Here is a 19,204-nt window from a genome sequence, read left to right as displayed (position 1 = left end):
AAATAAATATAAAGTACTATACTATGAAGTCATTATTACAAAGTAAACTTCATAAAATGATTGGATGAATATGTATAATAATTATTTGCTAAAATTTTTTAGCATAACTCAAACAAAAATATTGCCTTTTTAATTTAATGTCCCCATTAAACAATTTTATTAGACAACATAACTTGTGAAGTAAGGAAGGAAATTTGTCAACTAAAAAATCTCTACTTCCAACTTAGGTCTATTGCTCATTATAAGTTTGTTTTGGGAAAAAGTTTAGTATCTCCACCTCTAAGATTGGGTCTACTAAAAAATAGCTTGAAGAAATTAAACAGATTTTCTAAACTTACATATATGTATAAACAATTAATAGTTTTTTTTTTTTTTATAAATGTTAGTAGATATAGATAATTTAATTTTAAATATTTAATATATTATAAGAATTTAAAATTTGTTTATCTAATTTACATACTAAATTACATTTAAACCTTTCTTATGGGGGATTGATATTGTCTTTCCCCTTATGTCATACAAATTTTTTACTGTGCAGGTTATATAAAAATAACACTAAGGTGACAAATAAATTTAACATACGATTCAATGTCCATTTTTTTTCCTTCAACTTGTATTAAGTAAACCTATCTCAGCATTTTCCATCTCAATCTCTTAAGTTTTATTAATAAAAATAATGAAAACAATACATCTCTTTCATTAACAACGGATTAAGCCCCAAAATAGAGTCAAATTAATTATCTACTTGACAAGTATATGCACCATTGGGATAATTTTATACTGACATTTCATAATTTATTTTCACCAAGTATTAGGAGTGGAAAATTAATCAATTTTAAATTAAATTATTCACGTGAAAGTAAAAGTAAACAAATCATGACATATTTAAATGATATTAAAATAATGATAGATTAATGAAGGAAAATTTAGCACATTCCAACATTTCCTAACCAAGATGAATATGTTCAGTTTTTAATAAGTAGGTGGGTTCCAACCAAAAACTGAAAAAAAAAAAAACCTACTTCAATAAAAATGCCAAAAATATCTTCTCACAAAGATACTTATGTTAAAAGTATGATTTATTTATTTAGATATATTTTAGGAAGAATACTAGGGACCAGCAACTTTTGTGATTTGTAGCCATCAAATAACCATCAATAATAATTTTAATGGTGTGAGATTGGTATGAGATTTCATCCAATGGCTCACTTTTTTTTACTGGTTACATGCTGGTTATAATTTAAAAAAATTGCTAACCCCCTTGACTTTTCTATATTTTAAATAAAAATATCACTTTTATAACATACCAAGTACCAAAATCACATTAAGATAATTATAGAATCTTCGTTGAGGTATCCAACAAAGAAAATAACAGGAAAGAAAAGGAGGTTGGATTGTTCGTAAAATATTTGTAACTTTGGGGAAAAAAAACATTAAATAAGCTAAGCAACAAATCAATTATTTTTATCACATCTGGAATTGATCATCAATACAATTTACCACGCTAAGCAACAAATCGTTATTTTTATCACAACTGGAATTTATCATCCTTTACCAGTAAGATAAAGCTAAAAAAATGGTGGTGGTGGGGGAAAGGGGGGGGGGGGGTGGAGAATCAACATCTAATTGAGTATGGGACGTAATCAAGTCAACACCAAACCCATAAAGAAAGAAAGAAAGAAAGAAAGAAAGAAAGGAGGAGGTCAAAGAAAGCAGAAATACTATGCTGAAAGAATCTGGCAATTTCAGAGTTAACCAATGATGCCAAATTGTGCCAACTTTGGCTCCTGTAAAAATTTTGTACAAGAAAAAGATAAAGCTTGGAATGATACTTAAAGACAAAGATGGTAAGGCTGCACACGTTTCAGCTTCCTTCTTTGTTGCTGCATAAAACAAATTAATACCAAAATCAATTATTGAATGACAACCAAACTAAAAACATCTTATTGGATGATCTACACTACAGAATTGGGATCCATAAAGGCTTTATTAGAAACTTCTAAACTATAGAACTAAATTGAAAATTGGGTAAAAACTATGGAAACTCTAACACAACTAAACCTTTTTATTAAAGTAATTGCAGAAATGTGGACCTTTAACTTAGATTCATCAGCTAACGAAACGGAAAACAAGATTGGATAAGGATTCATTAATACCTTTTGTCAATTGTGCCCCCATGAAGGATCCAATGAAAAATGCTTATCATTTCTTGTGCCGGAATGAAGAGCTCTACTCGGTGGAGCATGCACAGTAATTGGAAGAATCCATTCAGTTTTATCCCTTCCCTCAATCAGAAGTGGATGCTCATATCTGTGGCTCAGAAACAATACAAGTTTAACCGATACAATGTTAGATTCAGCAAATATTATTTTAGTATCTGCAATTAGGATATAATAGAATCAATAAGGATATTATTAGTTCATTGTCCGTATTTATGCAAATTTACTCCATGCAGGCTACATAAACCATCCCCAAGCTGCATTTTGAAACAAATTGTCTCTATAACAATACATGAAGGATAAACAGAAATGAAAATGACTAGTAGGTTTTCTTAAGAATGTAGATCAAGATGAGAATCTATCTCTGAAACAAGTCGGCTGCCAAAATATTCATAGAAGTTATGTTGGTCATATCCTTGAGTAATGGAGAATGTAAAAGGCACTCCTCGTGCCCAGGACTGGACATTTAAGATGTGTTCACGAATTTGGTTTAGGAGAGGTTCTAAAGGAAAGAGAAGGGCATTGGAGGGTTTGACATTGTTGATGAATTTTATTTTTCGAGGGGTAAGGGTTTCAGGAGTTTTTTATTAACCTTCCAAAACCCTTGGTTCATTTTTTTGGGGGGGAGGGCAGGAGAGGACAGCCCGGTGTACAAGCATCTTGCGTTAACGCAGGGTCCGGGGATGGTTCATAATATTTTACTTTTATATTTTAATTCCTAGAAAATTATGTTACAGAACATATTGATTCCAATTAATTATTTTAAAAAATACATTAAAAATATTAAAGTATATGCTAAGCCTTCATAGATGGGAAACACATACCTTCTCCAATCCACGTTCTTTGGAGTTGTGAAGAACTCAAAACGAAGAACCCATTGCACAGATACATGGGAAGTGGAGAAGGACATTGGACCATCCATTGGAATAGAAAACAAGAAGCTTGTCTGCACCAAATCTGCAACAACCTCATGATGGTCGCTCTGAATCTAAAAGCAAAGTTGAGAACATAATTGTCAGAATCAGATTTCGGTATCATTTTGAAATATTAAATGCTCATAGATTCAGTTTTCCACTAGTTAAATCAAGATCTCATTGCTTTTTCTTTCTGGATATTCCATGAAAAATCAGAACACAAGCCAAAAGTCAAGACGGAGGACATAACATAATGCAGACAGATACTGTTAATATGTAAGTAGAACAAAATAAAGAATTGCTTCATCTGCAATTTGCGATCAGAGTCCCTATAAAACTGCTACATGATGAGGAATGCTTTACAGTTGTGAATATTGAGAAGTAAAAGTGCCAACAAGACCCAAAAAAGCACCGCATCCGCATAGAATGTTAAGTGTATAAGCCATTAAGCCTATAATCACAAGTACATGTAACTACATATTTACAAAAGTTCACTTGGGAGAAAGCAATAGTAGCATCTCTTGAGGAGGTTTATACCAAGAGAGGCTAAAGGGAGACAATTAAATAAACAAGAGCGAGTTCAATCAAAGAAGGAAATTTTATTTTTTGATGACATTTAACAGTGACACATACAAAAGTTAACATGGATTCAAAAAAGCTTGAGCAGTAAGTACATACCTTGGTTATTGTCGGGGAATTCCTCCTAGAAGGGTGAATAAATCGCCTACTTATAGTTTCTGAAGTTTCCAATGTTACTGAGATCTACAAAATGATCATTATAATAATAAATTCCTTCCATTGCATCAATCGTGCTGAATAATTGGTTGGTTATTAGTTTAAATAAAGCTCACAACAGGCCAATCACCTCAAGGCATCTCCTAGCTCCTTCTTCATGAAAGAAAGTAAGAGTCCCACCTATCTGCAACAAGTTGTTTGTGATTAGAGATTCCAACAAGTGCACAGGATGTATCAAACTCTATTAAGGCTATCATTACCATATCACTGAAGTAATAAGTTGCATCAGAATTTTTTGGTGAAAATTTAAGCAAAACTTGATCATCCAGTTTGATGTTATAAGACCTTCCTCTAGTGAAGCCTTCTGCTGTGGAAAATGTATGAAACAGATTAGCTTAAGCAGAATCTATATTGAATGTTAATATCCAAAATGTATCCTTGGATATCAAAATCAACTCGAAGTGAAGAAAATTTATCAATTTACATGCTAAAGACTCATTCGCTCCCGCTTCTGGTGACGTGGATACTCCAGCATCATCATCTGCAGAAAATGGTTTCCTGTACTTCTGTTGCTCACTTGGTGAGGCAATAGCAAGTGATTTCTGGTTTGATAAGACATCTGTTAAACGAAATATTATTTGGCAAAGCAGGTCCTTGGAGAAAGCAATAGCAAAAGATGACACGTATCTATGAGACACTAATAAACCAGCATAATTTGAAACTTCTTGTAACTGATTGCTTTGTCAACAGAACAATAAGCAGTTTCAAACAAACTGTCCTATCTGAGTACAGGTATAGGGTAACTAACTCACCGGCACCAGGATCAGATAACACCTCAGCAACAGAAAGTCGAGGAAGTGCTATATTTGAAGATAAACTTGTTCGATGACCTTCTAGAGCAAAAGATTCTCTGTTCAATGATCTTGCAGAAGAAGATCGTAATGATAATGAACTTCCAAACCCTCTGTAAAGATTTTCTTTAGTGGGGTTATAATTAAAAGAAGAAACAGAGGACACATCATCCCTTGAGCTGTCATAGTCCTCCTCAGCAGCATCATAATAATCATTTGCTCTAACCTGGACAGAAATGATTCTATGTTATATCTATTGTGTTGAAAAAAAGATAGCATGGGGTTAAGTTAACGTGAATGCATTACAGAAGTGTATGCCAAGTGAGGGATTTGCATAAAACCAGAAACAAGAAGAATAAATAGTTCTCAGAGGAGGATTTGAAATATATAATACAGTTTAACAAGCACTGAATCCTTATAGGAAGAAGGATGACTATAGAAAAAGTTTACATTCAAACTTCCAACATGAATGAAGGGATACAACAAAGGACAAGAGCCCATTAAATAAAAGGGAAAAAATAGAACAATATCAGGATACAACGGTTGCTACTGTAAGAAAACTTTTGCCACATTTGAGATAGAGTATTTCTGCAGTGGTCTCGCTCTGTTAGATATGTTCATTTTCTATTTTCAAAACTCATTATAAAAATTCTATTTTCAAACCTGCCTGTTTCAAGATTTTGTGAAGAAAACAATGGAAGTTGCAAAATTTTGTTTCAGTGTACCCTTTACAAAATGCTGGAAACAGGGAAAATTGGAAATAATGTTTTATTTTTCTAATTAATTTTGGAAACAAGAAATATAAACCAACCTAACTCTTGTGTGCTGAGAGATTTGCATGCTGCCAGCCTGGTCAAGTAGCTAAATTTATTTTGCACATTCTATTTTGCTTCACTCTTTGAACAATATTTTATCCTCTCCCTTGGTACTATTTCTTTCTCATTAATGTTTTTCTTTCTATCAAAAGCAAAATAATACATTTAAGGAAAACAAACTTAGAGATGCAATAGCATTGTAAAATAACAAATATAGAAGCAAGAGAATCATAAATTTATGACCCAATTTTTTTCCCTAGCTAGTCACTACTCACATTCTTTATATCCCACTTTCCCAAACAAAGAGCATTGTTTTTTCTTTCTTTATAACCAAAATCAGCTGAACCTTGGTGTAATAGCAACTGGATTCAATTCCTGAAAAGACACTGCTTGCGAAGATAAAAGTTGTGTACATCTAAACTCCCCATAGTAACAACTGTACATTGGACCACTTTGTTTTCTAACCAAAATCCCATAGTCCATAGATAACCAGTTTAGAGCATAATTTATCAAGTCATTTCACATATTGCACACAAAATATTTGACAATTACAAAAACAAATAAACCAGATTATTTAAAGAAAGGGTGACAAATGAGTTTAGGCTACACCACAGATAAGTTTAAATTACCCAATTAAAAAATATCACCAATAGCATACCCAATCAGCATCTGCATCCACCTCTTTCCAAAATAAATCCGGTTGGATAATAGTTGGAGGAACAATATCTGAAAAAACAAGATATATCTATATATAAGTATTAGTATGCAGGTGTTTCCACAACACACCAAAAGCAATGAAACGGAATCAAAGTAAAAAAAAAAAATTCATAATAATCAAAATCTAGAGCAAGGAGCAGAAGCAATAAAAAACTGAAAGAAGTATGAGAAAATACCACACTAACATTCAAAAATCAAAATCAAGTAATAAACTTGTCAAATGAATAACATTCTCATATGCTAACAGATAGCAGTAAAATGATCAATCACTATTGATTTTTAACTTCAATAATTTGAGAAAATAAAATGTTAATGGAAGTCAGAAACTATTAGCAGGTTTACAATGCATAGGAAATAGAAAAACAAGTTAGTTATTCAGGTAACCTTCATCAGATTGAAAGCCATTGATTTTCTGGTTTATCCATATTTGTAATGGAACACGTACTTCCTGCAAAAGTGAAAGTAAACAACTTAAAAAATATGTAAAAGCAACAATATCAAAATATGTTACAATGTTATAAAATGAAAAATAGAGTAATATTTCATATCAGTCAGAAGAAATTTTAGTTGGATATTTAGCTCCAATGAATTTAATTAACCAAATCAATCCCCCAACATTTTATTTTGTTAGGCAAATCAGCCCCATGTCATATTCTGCTTAACATATGAAAGTTTAGACAAATTAGTTTCCATTGTTATTTAATAAACATATGAAAGTCCCTAAGAATTTTTTAAAATTCTCAAGTCAGTCCCTCCATATAGACGAACAAGTTGATATGGGAACCAACTAGCTATGAAATAAAAATTTGGAGACTGATTTGGTAATTAAAATTCCTTAGGAGCTGATTTGTATATTGCTCTAAAAGATAAAAAACATTTTTGCAATTTAATATTTTCATGCACCCCCACTACATGATTTTTATGCACTGCAGATATCATGAGAAAACTTCATAGTATTGTTGAGCAAAGAGTCTAGCAACATTTTTTCAAATTCATAACCTGAGGCCAAAAGCCACCTGCCTATACATTAATTTGGCATATGGCTCATGATTACAAAACAAGATTGCACCTCAATGGTTTCGCATTGAAACTAACAAACTTGTAATGGTAGACCAACAATTAAAATTAAAATCTCCTTAGTGGTTTTCATATATAGGTTCTCTCCATGTCTATCTACCTCTATCAATTGGGCTACTTTCCACCTAATCTATAAATAAGACTGATAATCATCCCCCAATAAGAATGACATACTACTCCCATGGAATTGCTTAAAATGAGTGCAAATCATCATGGCATGCTAGAGCTTTCCCTCTCCTGCTATTATTAGCTCTCTAATAAAGCTTGAATTATATAAAATAAAAATAAAACATGGGGGAAAGGCAAACATTTTCCTGACAATGCAAAAACCAAAAAAGATATGCCAACATCAGAACCATAACTCAGCATGAAAATAAAGTGATGCACAAGCATTTCAGCATATGTCAGGAATTCATTCGAAAACCAACCAAATCATTAACATCATTTGTGGTCTCTGGACGAGACTGCCCGTTTTCAAGCACTAGCCACCCTCCCATTAATGCAGTTCTAACATAGTACAAATAACGAATATTTGAACCCTTGTACGACGGAGGAATAGTGTCAGGCAGCAGCATTCGTACAACATCTGCAATCAACAATGCCCCATACAATCAACCTTCACCAATTAAAATAAGACAACCATTAAATCATGACGTTTACAAAGGTAGTCTTATAAGTAGGCAACATGCAAAGGGATACATTCAAGAAAATTCCAGAGTTCAAGCTTAAAGAAAACAGTTCAATGATTTTGTCCCCAATGTTTCTAAATAGTTTCAGTTTTACCTCCCCATCAAAGATTGGTCAACTTTTTCATTTCAAGTTTTACCATTTTCCATCCAGAAACATGAGAATTAAATTGAAGCAGTTCAGAAAAGTTAAGGGGTAAAAAATGTTATTATAAAAAAATCTTATTCTCTATTTCCCCTTCCCTTGCTACCACCATTTCCACCACCAAAGCTATTGATATATATTTTTACCACCCCCCCCCCCTTTTTCTTTTTTTTCCAACTTTTCTGGATCCATTCCTGATGGCATCTTCAAGTAATCAGGTATGTGATCACTGTGCAGGTATACTAGCTAAATCTAGAGAAAATCTTGAAAAAGAAAAAGGCCACTAGCTCTGCACAAATAGATGTGAGCCACCGTATCTTATTCCAAATAAATGATGCATTGAAGAAAGGAATGAAATTTTTGCACTAGTCAAATACATCATAGAGAGGACCAATTATTCACATGAATAGTCAACAATTCAGAATCGTGTATTATCACTTATCAAATTTCAACTCTTGTATATATCCTTTTATAACACTCTCCTACGTGCTGACCTTGTGTTCTCCCACCCCTCTTTCTCATGGATAGTGCCCCAAGTGTTAAGAATCATCATAATCTATTATTTGAATTTATGGATAAAGGTTCGAGTTTCCTCGGTAATGTTGGAATTTGGAATGAAATGAAGTTTTCTAAACTTCCAATCCTAACTGCTATTACAAACAAATGGTCCACAAGCTTCCAAATTCAAGCACATTTTACATTGAAAAGCCTTTAATAAGAATTGTGTTATAGATATATAGATGCATTCATTTGCCTTCATAAAAAAGCTTAAGCATTTAAAAGAGATGGTTTATGACATGCTTTTAGATAGGAACAAAGAGTTCATCTTTGTTGTGCCATTCTTCTAAGTTGTCTAACTACAGGAGCTAGGTACCGAAAATCATCAATAACAATTTTGGATTTATTCTGCTAGAATGAAGAAGGATTAAAGAAGCAAAGAAGAAAATAAATTGAAGAGCATATATATATTTAAATCTAGAACGCCACGTACATGATTTGCTTCTTCCAAAATTAACAATCTGATTTGCCACTAAGACTGGTGTTGAGGCATCCAAAAACACATTTTCACCTGAAACAAAAAGGCAAAAATTCAATTAACAGTGTAAGTAGTAGAAAACATTCCCAGACCCAAAAAGATAAAAAAAGAAAAAAGAAAAAGCTATAATTGAGCAAGTAATACACATCCAATTCGGCAACACAAATGGCTCTAGCCAGATTAGTTAAGAATCTATTGAACTTCTAAATTCTAACCCTCGAACAACAACTATGCCTTATCCCACTAAGGTGTAGCTTACTACATGAATCAAAAACACCAATAATAACAATAATCACTAATTTGCAGTTAAGACTGAAACAAGAAAAACTCTGAAATTCAATGTTGCAAAGGAATGAACGAATGAGGGAAAGAACGAACCTCTCCTTTGCTTAGAACCAGGAAGAGGCTTCGGTGTAGCGAACCACTGAGTGTCCAATTTCTCAATCCCTTTGATCTCAAAACCGAGCCTTTCCATGAGAAAAGAGTACTCATTGGACGGGTTTGAGATCTGAATGGTCACAACGACTGGATCACCAGGCCTATATACTTGCCTATCCGTTTCGAGATTCAGTTTTGGACGCAGTTCTTCACCCTTCGATAATGATGAATAATTCTTGGTGTTGGTGTTGATTGAGTTAGAAGAAGCCCCGAATAACGAGAATCTGCCTTTTAGCATTGTTGCACCTTTTACCACTCAACTTTGGGACTAGGTGGGTTTGAGAAAGAGGATTTTAGATTGGAAAGGGGGAAATTGAATTGCGTTGTTTCCTTGTTTCTTCGTCTTGTTCTCTGATCTGATCTGAGACACTGCAGCTATTTTTTTTATAATAAGAATAAAAAAAAAAACTCTGCTTCCAGCTTCAATTTTTGAGTGTAAGCTTATTTGGGCGATTTTATCCGTTGGGTAAAGTTTTAATAATAAAAGTAAAAGCATCAGAATCCTCTAAAATTATATTGGGATTTTAGAAAAAAAAATATATTATTAATCAAGATAGTGGGATTCATATATAATAAATGTGTTAAGTTAATAAATTAATTAAATTAGTGTATGTTCTCGTGTTCTGCACGGGGTAATACGTAAAATTATATAAAATTTTTTTTATTAAAATTTAAATAAAAAATATATATAGTAATTATTATTATAAATATTTTATAATTTAAAAATATTAAAAACGAAAAAGCTCTGCATACAAGCCCTAATGACTTGTATGCTTTACAAGTTCATTAAACAATAAAATCAAAATATGCGCTGCTTCAGGTACGTTGATTACACGCGCTATATAACATCGCGCGTATATCTAACTACCAGATTTAAAATATTTCTTTCCTTTTTCGTTTTCGTTATTTTGAGATTTCGTTGTTCTTCTTCTCGCGCGTCTTCCCTCCTTCTTCTCCATCGTTCTTTTCCTCTCTTTTTCTCACTAGCATCTTCTTCGTTTAGGTTACCTTTTTCTCTCTCTGCAACTCGACCTTCGTTTTCTATTTTTGATTTGTTGTTTTCTGAAATCAAAGTTTAATCTCGTTTTGAAGATAATGGATCATTCAACCTCAGATTCTCAGCTGAATGCAGGCGAAGTGGATTATGAGTCAGAATCTAATGAAGTTCCTGAGGTTTGATTTACATAGGATTAGTATGAATTTTTTTCAGTAATTTGTATAGCATTGTGTAGTTGAAAAATTGCTGAACATTGACTATGAAAGTAACACGTTTACCTGAATCTGTCAATTCAATGTATTAGTTGTGATTAATTACCTGGAATTTGTAGCAGACGCTCGGGTGTAGATCAATTCTTGTTTGGGTGTATTTTAGCTAGAAGTGTGGGTGTATCTACACTTTACTGGTTTTTTGTTATTTTAATTGACTTGTTGTTGTTCAGGTGTATTATATCAGACATGATTGGGTGTGTTTTTAGTTTTTGAGATGGTGTATTCTGCAGCCTGCGTATTTACAGTTTATGGCTTTAAAAATCATTCTGTAGTTGAGTTGTTGCGGTTCGGGTGTATCGTATTAGACATGATTGGGTGTATTTGAATCATATCTATGGGTGTATTCACAGTTCTGACACTGTATTTTGCAGCCTCTCTCGGTTGTTGATGACGAGCTTGTTCCAAAGATCGGAATGACCTTTACCACCCTTGAAGATGCTGGAAAATTTTACAGGAACTATGCCAAGGCTGCAGGTTTCTTTACAAGAGTTCGGTGCACAAATAGGAAGGGAAACGAGATTAAGAACCAACTGATTACATGTAGCAGAGAGGGAAAATGGAAATCTAAAATATCTCCGACCGAGAAGACCAATCCGACAGCCGGTCTAAACTGTCCTGCAAGAATTTAGATACACACATTGAAGGATGTCGGTGCTTGGATCATTTCAAAGGTTGTGCTGGATCATTCACACCCCTGCTGTCCAAGCAAAGCAGAGATGCTCAAACAGCACAGGGAACTAAGCATGTCCATTCGTCGTATGATAGAGAACAACGAGGAGGCCGGTATCAGACCAAGCAAAACCTACCAATCATTTGTTGCTGCTGCCGGGGGTCACCGCGAGTTAAATTTTATCGAAAAGGACGTGAGGAATTACATTACCAGGGAAGTGCGGAATGTTTCCGAACAAGAAGATGCAAAGGAATTCGGGAAATATTTGTTAAGAATGAAAGAGAAGAATCCGAATTTCTTTTTTGAGCTCCAACTTGAAGAGGATCAATCGATTAAGCTGGCTTTTTGGGCCGATGCAAGAAGCAGAGCCGCCTTTGAGTATTTCGGAGACGTCATTTCATTCGACACCACCTACAATACAAACAGGTAACAAACTGCCCCTGTTTATGATGCGAAATTAATTTATTTTTACTAATCCGCATCAGAGGTGTATATTGGCTGTTTCATTGGGTGTATGCGAAGCATTTGTTAAGGTGTAACTAATGATTTTGCATTCTGGACCATGGTAATTTGTTTCAGGTATAATTTGGTCTGTGGTTCTTTTGTCGGGGTGAATCACCACGGTCAGTCAACACTTCTCGGATGCTCTTTGATGAAGAACGAAGAAATTGAATCATTCAAATGGTTATTTCAAAGCTGGCTTCGTTGCATGGGAGGAAACGCTCCGAAAGGGTTTCTCACCGATCAGTGCGCATCCATGAAAAGGGCTTTAGAGGCCTGTATGCCAACAACAGTTCACCGCTGATGTATTTGGCACATCATGAAGAAGATTCCAAGCAAATTAAACGGGTACAAGGGACATGCCGATATCGAACAAGAAATGAGCCAAGTTGTTTGGAACTCTCACAGCAAAGACTCATTCGATAGGAATTGGAATGATTTTCTGCTGAATTTTGGTCTTGCGGACAACAAGTGGCTTTCAGGTAATGTCTTTTTAAAATCTGCAGCAGAGGTGTATATTGCATGTTCCCTCAGGTGTATTTACAGCCTGTGTTTGGGTGTATTATGCAGATCTGTACGAAGACCGTCACATATGGGTTCCTATCTATCTGGATCACCACTTCTGGGCAGGGATGAGAAGCACACAAAGGAGCGAGAGCATGCATTCATTTTTTAACAAGTATATCACCCGGAACAGCTCGCTTATTCAGTTCGTCAAACAATACGATAATTGCCTCGGAAGCAGGGAGCAAGCAGAGAGAGAATCAGATGCTGCAGATTTTCATACGCTCATACCGTGTGCAACCAAATCCTGCATTGAAGCTCAGTTTCAAGATGCGTACACTCACGCAAAGTTTAGGGAAGTCCAAGCGCAATTCAGAGGAAAGGCGAATTGCATCACCAGATTAAAGAATTCCGCTCTAGGCTATTCAGTATACGACGTCGGAGAACAAGTTTCCAGCTCAATATTCAACAAGTTCGTGGTTACTTACGACTCAGTGGCAGCCGAGGTAAAATGCCAATGCTTATTATTCGAGTCGAGAGGGATACTGTGCCGTCACGCACTAAGCGTGTTAAGCTTCGAACAAATAAGCCAAGTGTCACCGAGATACATACTGGAACGATGGAGCAAGAAGGTAAAGAGGCGACACACACACATCAAGAGCAGCCACGACGAGCCACTAATGGAGCCAAGAAGCAAGAGGTTCGACCAATTGGTTTTTCGTTCGCAAAATATCTGCGAATTTGCCTCCGAATCGAAGGAGCTGACTGCAATTCTGCACCGTGCGTACGATAACGTCATGGCCGAGATGGAATCATTAAAAGCCAAAAGGAAGGGGACATCTTCTTTATCCCACGAAGACGCCAACTTGGAATCCGTTAACGAGCTTCAAAGCCCGCCAAGGATTCGAACAAGAGGACGTCCAAAAAACAGGCTAGGTTCAAAGCTGGAGAAACAGATCGCAAATGCCACAAAGAAGAAGAAGACGAAAGTTTTAAGCGAGGTAAAAGTACTGTTCTTTAAATTTGTGGCGATTGAGTTTATTTTTCTCGTTAATAGTTTAGGTAATGTGTGTGTGTTATATTTCAGATAAACCTGTTTGATGCTGCATCAGCGGCGCATTCAAATTGCAGCCAATATCAAGGACACGTTATGAGTTATCAGTTCAGGGTACCAGCAGCAGGGGATAACTCGTTGGGTGTATAGTTTTACAGAATATGGGTGTAAAAGCACCGTTATTTTGGGTGTATTTTCGTTAATTCACAATTTACATATAGACACATATATAGATACATATAGAACAAAAGCTGTAAAAATTCTCAGGTTATGGGTTTATATTTGATTTGATGTTTTTCTTCATATTTTAGTATATGTAATTGATACATTTTGAATACAGCACAGACAGTTTGGGTGTATTATTAGACTTGCGTTGGGTGTAACAGTTTATAATTTGCGTTTATATATGCCTTGATTTTTCCTTCATATTTTACCACCTGTAATACAGCTTTTAAATACATCACAGACAGTTTACCAGCACAAATAGTTTAACTATGGGAAAAAATATACATGGAATAGAAGTTGTTGATAAATGGCAAATATTTACATCATTTGTTCAATTTACAAACTACCAAGCAGTTGGATTACCCAGTTTCTATATCAGCAGAATTAATCTGACAAAACGGACTCAATAATACAGAGGATGGCTTCGACAGCCTTATAGCACTACTCTCCCTAATTGCCCGATCTCTCTGTTTATTCATCTCACTGAATAGTATCCGGGAAGCGTACTCCACTCTATAGTGGTCCACCTCCTCCTACAATTAAAAAGTATATTCTGTTTAAACAACAATATTAATTCAGTAAAGTAATACAGAGTTATATGGTTCTAAAGACAGTTACCTGTGGCCAATTATCCCATTGATACTTCCCCTTTTTGATGTTTTCCGGCTCAATTAACTCCATCCACTTCATAACGTACACAGCGCAGTCATAGCTGAAAACGAAGAAAATAAATTACAAATCTCATTTACAAAAGTTTAATGTTCAGAGTCACAAATTTATACCTTGTTTTTTGGCCTGATATTTTAACATATGGTGATTTAATTTCCTTCTCCCTCTCCCCTTTCTGCAGAGGTTCCCCGCCGGCATATGTTATCAATCTTGAAAATACGTATCCCTTAAATACAAAAACAAATCAGTAATACACCCGAATGAATGGACAAGATACACCCAACTGAATGGACAATATACACCCATCAGAACTAAAGAAATAGATTTAAAGAAGACAGAGGCAACTTACAGTGAATTTATTAATGGCCTTTCTCTCATCGGTGGGAGCTTTTTTGTGTAGCGGGTCAAGTATTTGACATTTCCGCTTTCTTGTATTTATCAGCCATAACCACCAATGTCCCGAGTAGCAGACAGGGGCAAAAATCTGAAGGATTGCCACACGTGAACAGTGTGTTATTTTATTTTGCAAATAAGTAAATAAGCGTACTAACAAATTTAGCAAACGAAAACTTACATATGGGTGCGAAGTCAATTTTTTTCTATCTATGAAGGGAATGAAACTCGGGTAGGCTTCCACCCTGAATTCCTTTTTCGTTTTCGGTGATACGAATTCCCCGTTTGGGTGATCCGAAAGTGCCATGCACTGCAAGTATTGCGAAACAAGAAATGAAATACTAAACTTACACCCAATGGAACGTAATAAAGACACCCAAATCAATACAGAAAATACACCCAAGGTTCGGAGAAGTAACACTTACCACAATATCGGGGGGGAGACAGTATATTTGTTCTTTAAACCTCTTTTCATTTTTGTTGTTGAGAATGAGGCAGATGGCAGATACAATCTAGAAATATATGCCAAAATCAATTTTACATTAATAAGCATTGTAATTGACTTTGGTGTAAAAAGATTAATGTTATTCTAATATTACCTGAGATTCTATATCACTTTTTGCCTGGAGGGAGGCAAGGTGCATTCTCATCAAAATGTATTCTCCTTGGCCAATCAGAGTGCACATTTCCTCATACTCGTTAGTATTGCCATCTGCATCTTCCTTCAGTCTCGTCCCCCAGATGTAGCACTTTTGTTTCATATCATCTGGAATTTGATTCATTCCCCCAAGAGTTTCAAACTTTGCAGAACTTTCTCCCCCAGTCTCCCTCTGAATTTGTGGACTTGTGTTTTTTCCCTTCGCCGCGCTGCTTGCTATTCTTTGGACCAAACTGTCCAATTGTTCTATCAAATTCGCAGCTTCTGGAGATTTTTCCCTTTCTGTCTCCTGCGTTGACGCCCCCTCCTGGCTTGAATCAGTAAATCCAAGGCTGAATGATGGCACCCCTGGATCTGTTTTAGGAACATAGGACGCTGTCCGTGCCATCATCAACAGGGCAGCAGCGTCTTCTGCGTCTGGATGACTGCGTCATCATGTATAAGAATAAGAATAAGAATAAGAATATACGGATGATAAGCAAAGATTGATTTTAGTCTGATGAACTTACATTTTAGTTGGAGCTGGGGGAACCGTGGGTGTGGTCTCTTGAAGTTGTTTGGGGGTTTCAGGAGTGCTGCACAGTTACAAAAAATTAATCACGGCGTAAAAGAAACTAATCAGGAACAATATACACCCAAACTGCTAGCTAATATACACCCAAACTCTAAACAAATATACACTCAATACTATTTCTTACGTTTCTGTAGTCCCTTCAATCTGTAGCATAGGGGTTGGTTCAAAATCTGTCTCAGTGGTTGTTTGGGATGCCGGCACAAAAACCTGAATCGGGACTCTAAACAAGAAGAAAAATGAAAGGTTAACAACGCCTTTGAAAATAATAAGGTTATAAGGTTGAAATATTATTGGAAAACTCACATTGCAAGCGCTTCCGACGGTGTCTGTTCCCTCACAACCATCATATTCGAATCAGACGGACTCAACCTAAAATACACCCAAAGAAATTCAAGAAATACACCCAAACAATTCAAAAAGAAGACAGGCTTTGTTTTTTTGAGAACTTACATACTTGCAGTTTTTGCTTTTTTTTCCTGCCTTTTTTTTCTTGAATAAAATAATAAAGGGCTTTTTTTTCTAAAAAAAATATATACAGAATTAGAAGTAGAAGGGTAATAGAAGAACAAAAGTAATGGTTATTTGAAAGAGAAATTACATGCTCTGTGACGGCTGGTTTACACTACTCTGTTCTGTGTGTCCTTGAGAGGAAGGACCATCACTTCCCAAGTTCACAGCCGGTATTCTAAAACTGATTTCATGTTATTCAGACAAAATAAGATACAGGTATAAAATACACCCAAATGAATGCACAAGATACAACCAACCGAATGGACAATATACACCCAACACAACAAAGTTAATATTCCAACTTATTAAACAACATACACCCAACTTGATCCACACAATACACCCAAATGGTTCCACAAGACACACCCAAATCATGATAACAAGATTTTATTAAATAATAAAGCTTCTTACGTTTCAGACGACACATAGCGACCTTCTGTCGATCGCAGGTCAGGTTGGTTCTCCCTGCGGAACAAGAAACAATTATTAGCATACAAAACACAACAAAATATGAAATAGACAGCCCAGCAAGACATACCCCTCTGCAGCAGATTTATCAACGTTTTGCCCTAGCCATTCATCCAGTTCGTCACTTGATATTTCATATGTCTCACTACATTCATAAAAGAAGATGTTAACAAAAATAATTACGACGATAGACGGTAATATAGCTTACGAGGTACTGTACCCGTCAAAGTATTGGTCTTCTTTAGGAGGTGAATCCTCCACGACAACTTTTTTCTTTTTTGGTTGTGTTCTGGGTGGAAAAAAAAGAGTACCAATCAGAAATAAAAAATTAATTTTATCACAGAATATTATGCAAAGAAGTGCTTACTTTTTTGGTGTTGTTTTTGTTTTTTTCTTCTCCTTCTCCTTCTCTGCAGGTGATGATTCTTCGCTCCTATAAGTTAATATAATAATAGACACTTTAGTTAATACACGAAATCTTTATAATGAAGCCAAAAGAAAGGAGTAATAATTTCAGGACATTACTCATCACTTGGTTCAGATTCAGATTCTGAATCAGAATCTGACTCCTCTTGTCTCTGCTTTCTTTTTCTGGAGTCCATTCTGGAAGGCAAACAATGATTATTTAGAACATACTAAAAATACACCCAACGTGATCAACAAAATACACCCAACTCGAAAAAGAAATTACACCCAAGTATGGTACTTACTTTTTCCCCTTTTTGATGGGGTGTTTTCTTGCTGAATCCTCTGAGTCTTGTTGAGTCTCAGACTCAGAGGTAGAAGTGTCACTGTCAGTAGATGTTTCTGTCTCCGAAGACGATGTTGGACTCGCCTTCCTTTTTTTTGTTTTTTTTTTATTTCTTGTTTTTTTTCTTTTTTTTTCATTTTTTCTCTTGCTCTTGTCTCCGCCATCTTCACAATCCCCTGAAACATGAGATATTTTAGCTAGCAGCATTCAGGTAAATAAAATACAAGCTGTAGAACCTATGCACAATTACTCAAGAGGGGGGGTGAATTGAGTATTGCAACAACAATGAATCTTTTTGCAAAAGTTAAAGATAATATACAAAAGTGTTATTGTACTAGTATTTTTCCAAGAGCTTAACTCAATTGCTAAGCATTTATAAGGAGCTTTTACTTTCCAATAGACACCAACTCAAATAAATTGATCAAGCTTTTCACCAATCGGACTTAAGCTATTCCTTAAGTACTTACGAAGCTACTTTTCGATCACAATTTATTTGCTCAAAGGTAAAAGACAATAATATTGAAGAGATGAGTTTGGAGAGATGCAAACGCTATTTAGAGTGGTTCGGCACAATCCTTGTCCTACGTCCACTTTCTTTCTCAATCGCTATTGAGAAGTTCCACTATTGCCAAGCTTCAAGGTGCTTGCGCAAAACCTTTTACAGTCCGAGTCCTTAGTTTCTAACACCTCACGGTATATGATCACCACTCGTATACTAACCCACTCCACTTAGAGATACCTTCTCTAAGATTTGCCTTGAGTACTTAGTATACTTCTTTGGTATCCTCACCGACTATAGTGTTTATAACTCTTGACTCAACTTTGGAGATCACACTCCAATTTACAAAGTGTTACAAGAAAACAATTCTCAAAGAATTGTTGAGATGAAATGAGTACTCTCTAGAAGAGTGTATGATTACAATTTTAGCACTATTGAACCAATTGATATTGCTCTCTCAAATTGTGTATTATAACACCTTAAAAATGTGTAGAATGAAAGAATATGAACAAGATAGTTTGCAAATACTCACATGTATGAAATAAGGCTTCAATCCATCTATTTATAGACTCCCCAAACCTTAGAAACGTTGGGGAGTTAATGGGATGGAGCCGTTTTGTTAAAACTAGCCGTTTTTTTATGTTTTTGAATCATTTGCATCGATGCAAATGTGTCTTTGAAGCTGAAATTTGAATTTTCAGCTAGGTTGCATCGATGCAAACATCTTTGCATCGATGCAACAAGTCGTTGCATGTTTTGCATCGATGCAAGATGAGTGTGCATCGATGCAAACCTTAAAGAATGGCTTAAAATCACTTCAAAATGC

At 35.3% G+C, this 19,204-nt stretch overlaps 2 protein-coding genes and 1 long non-coding RNA gene across 3 annotated transcripts; all 3 read right to left on the bottom strand.

Annotated features, from left to right (window-relative positions):
* Positions 1 to 1,438: 1,438 nt before the first annotated feature.
* LOC107618967 (immunoglobulin) lies at positions 1,439 to 10,058 on the bottom strand. Its single transcript, XM_016321162.3, has 13 exons — positions 9,574 to 10,058; positions 9,151 to 9,228; positions 7,757 to 7,914; positions 6,636 to 6,699; positions 6,193 to 6,260; positions 4,681 to 4,945; positions 4,353 to 4,487; positions 4,129 to 4,235; positions 3,999 to 4,052; positions 3,812 to 3,895; positions 3,044 to 3,207; positions 2,157 to 2,310; positions 1,439 to 1,883 (listed from the first exon to the last, which is right to left on the bottom strand). The coding sequence occupies exons 1-12, from the start codon at positions 9,869 to 9,871 to the stop codon at positions 2,163 to 2,165; spliced, it is 1,623 nt and encodes a 540-aa protein (XP_016176648.1). The 5' UTR covers positions 9,872 to 10,058; the 3' UTR covers positions 1,439 to 1,883; positions 2,157 to 2,162.
* Positions 10,059 to 14,601: 4,543 nt separating this feature from the next.
* Positions 14,602 to 16,515, bottom strand: LOC148543788 (uncharacterized; the record flags this gene model as incomplete). Its single annotated transcript, XM_088498715.1, has 8 exons — positions 14,602 to 14,751; positions 14,875 to 15,009; positions 15,100 to 15,228; positions 15,344 to 15,430; positions 15,518 to 16,001; positions 16,086 to 16,151; positions 16,275 to 16,370; positions 16,454 to 16,515. Coding segments are annotated over 8 exons (1,209 nt in total), but the record flags the coding sequence as incomplete, so codon positions are not given.
* A 298-nt stretch (positions 16,516 to 16,813) lies between these two features.
* LOC148543787 (uncharacterized) lies at positions 16,814 to 17,386 on the bottom strand. Its single transcript, XR_015899347.1, has 4 exons — positions 17,349 to 17,386; positions 17,199 to 17,273; positions 17,072 to 17,125; positions 16,814 to 16,835 (listed from the first exon to the last, which is right to left on the bottom strand). It is a non-coding gene; the product is annotated as an uncharacterized LOC148543787 (long non-coding RNA).
* Between the last annotated feature and the right edge of the window lie 1,818 nt (positions 17,387 to 19,204).

Source organism: Arachis ipaensis, chromosome B9, assembly GCF_059453495.1.
Source record: "Arachis ipaensis isolate K30076 ecotype BB chromosome B9, ASM5945349v1, whole genome shotgun sequence".
Taxonomy (NCBI): Eukaryota; Viridiplantae; Streptophyta; class Magnoliopsida; order Fabales; family Fabaceae; genus Arachis; species Arachis ipaensis.
This window is presented reverse-complemented; position numbering and strand designations above follow the sequence as displayed.

Excerpts from the sequence above, each read along its gene's own strand:
- LOC107618967 (XM_016321162.3), bottom strand. The coding sequence starts at position 9,871 with ATGCTAAAAGGCAGATTCTCGTTATTCGGGGCTTCTTCTAACTCAATC. Across the intron at positions 6,700-7,756 it reads CAAATGATGTTAATGATTTG|GAAGTACGTGTTCCATTACA; the intron begins GTTGGTTTTCGA and ends TCACTTTTGCAG. Across the intron at positions 4,053-4,128 it reads CTTATTACTTCAGTGATATG|ATAGGTGGGACTCTTACTTT; the intron begins GTAATGATAGCC and ends AACTTGTTGCAG.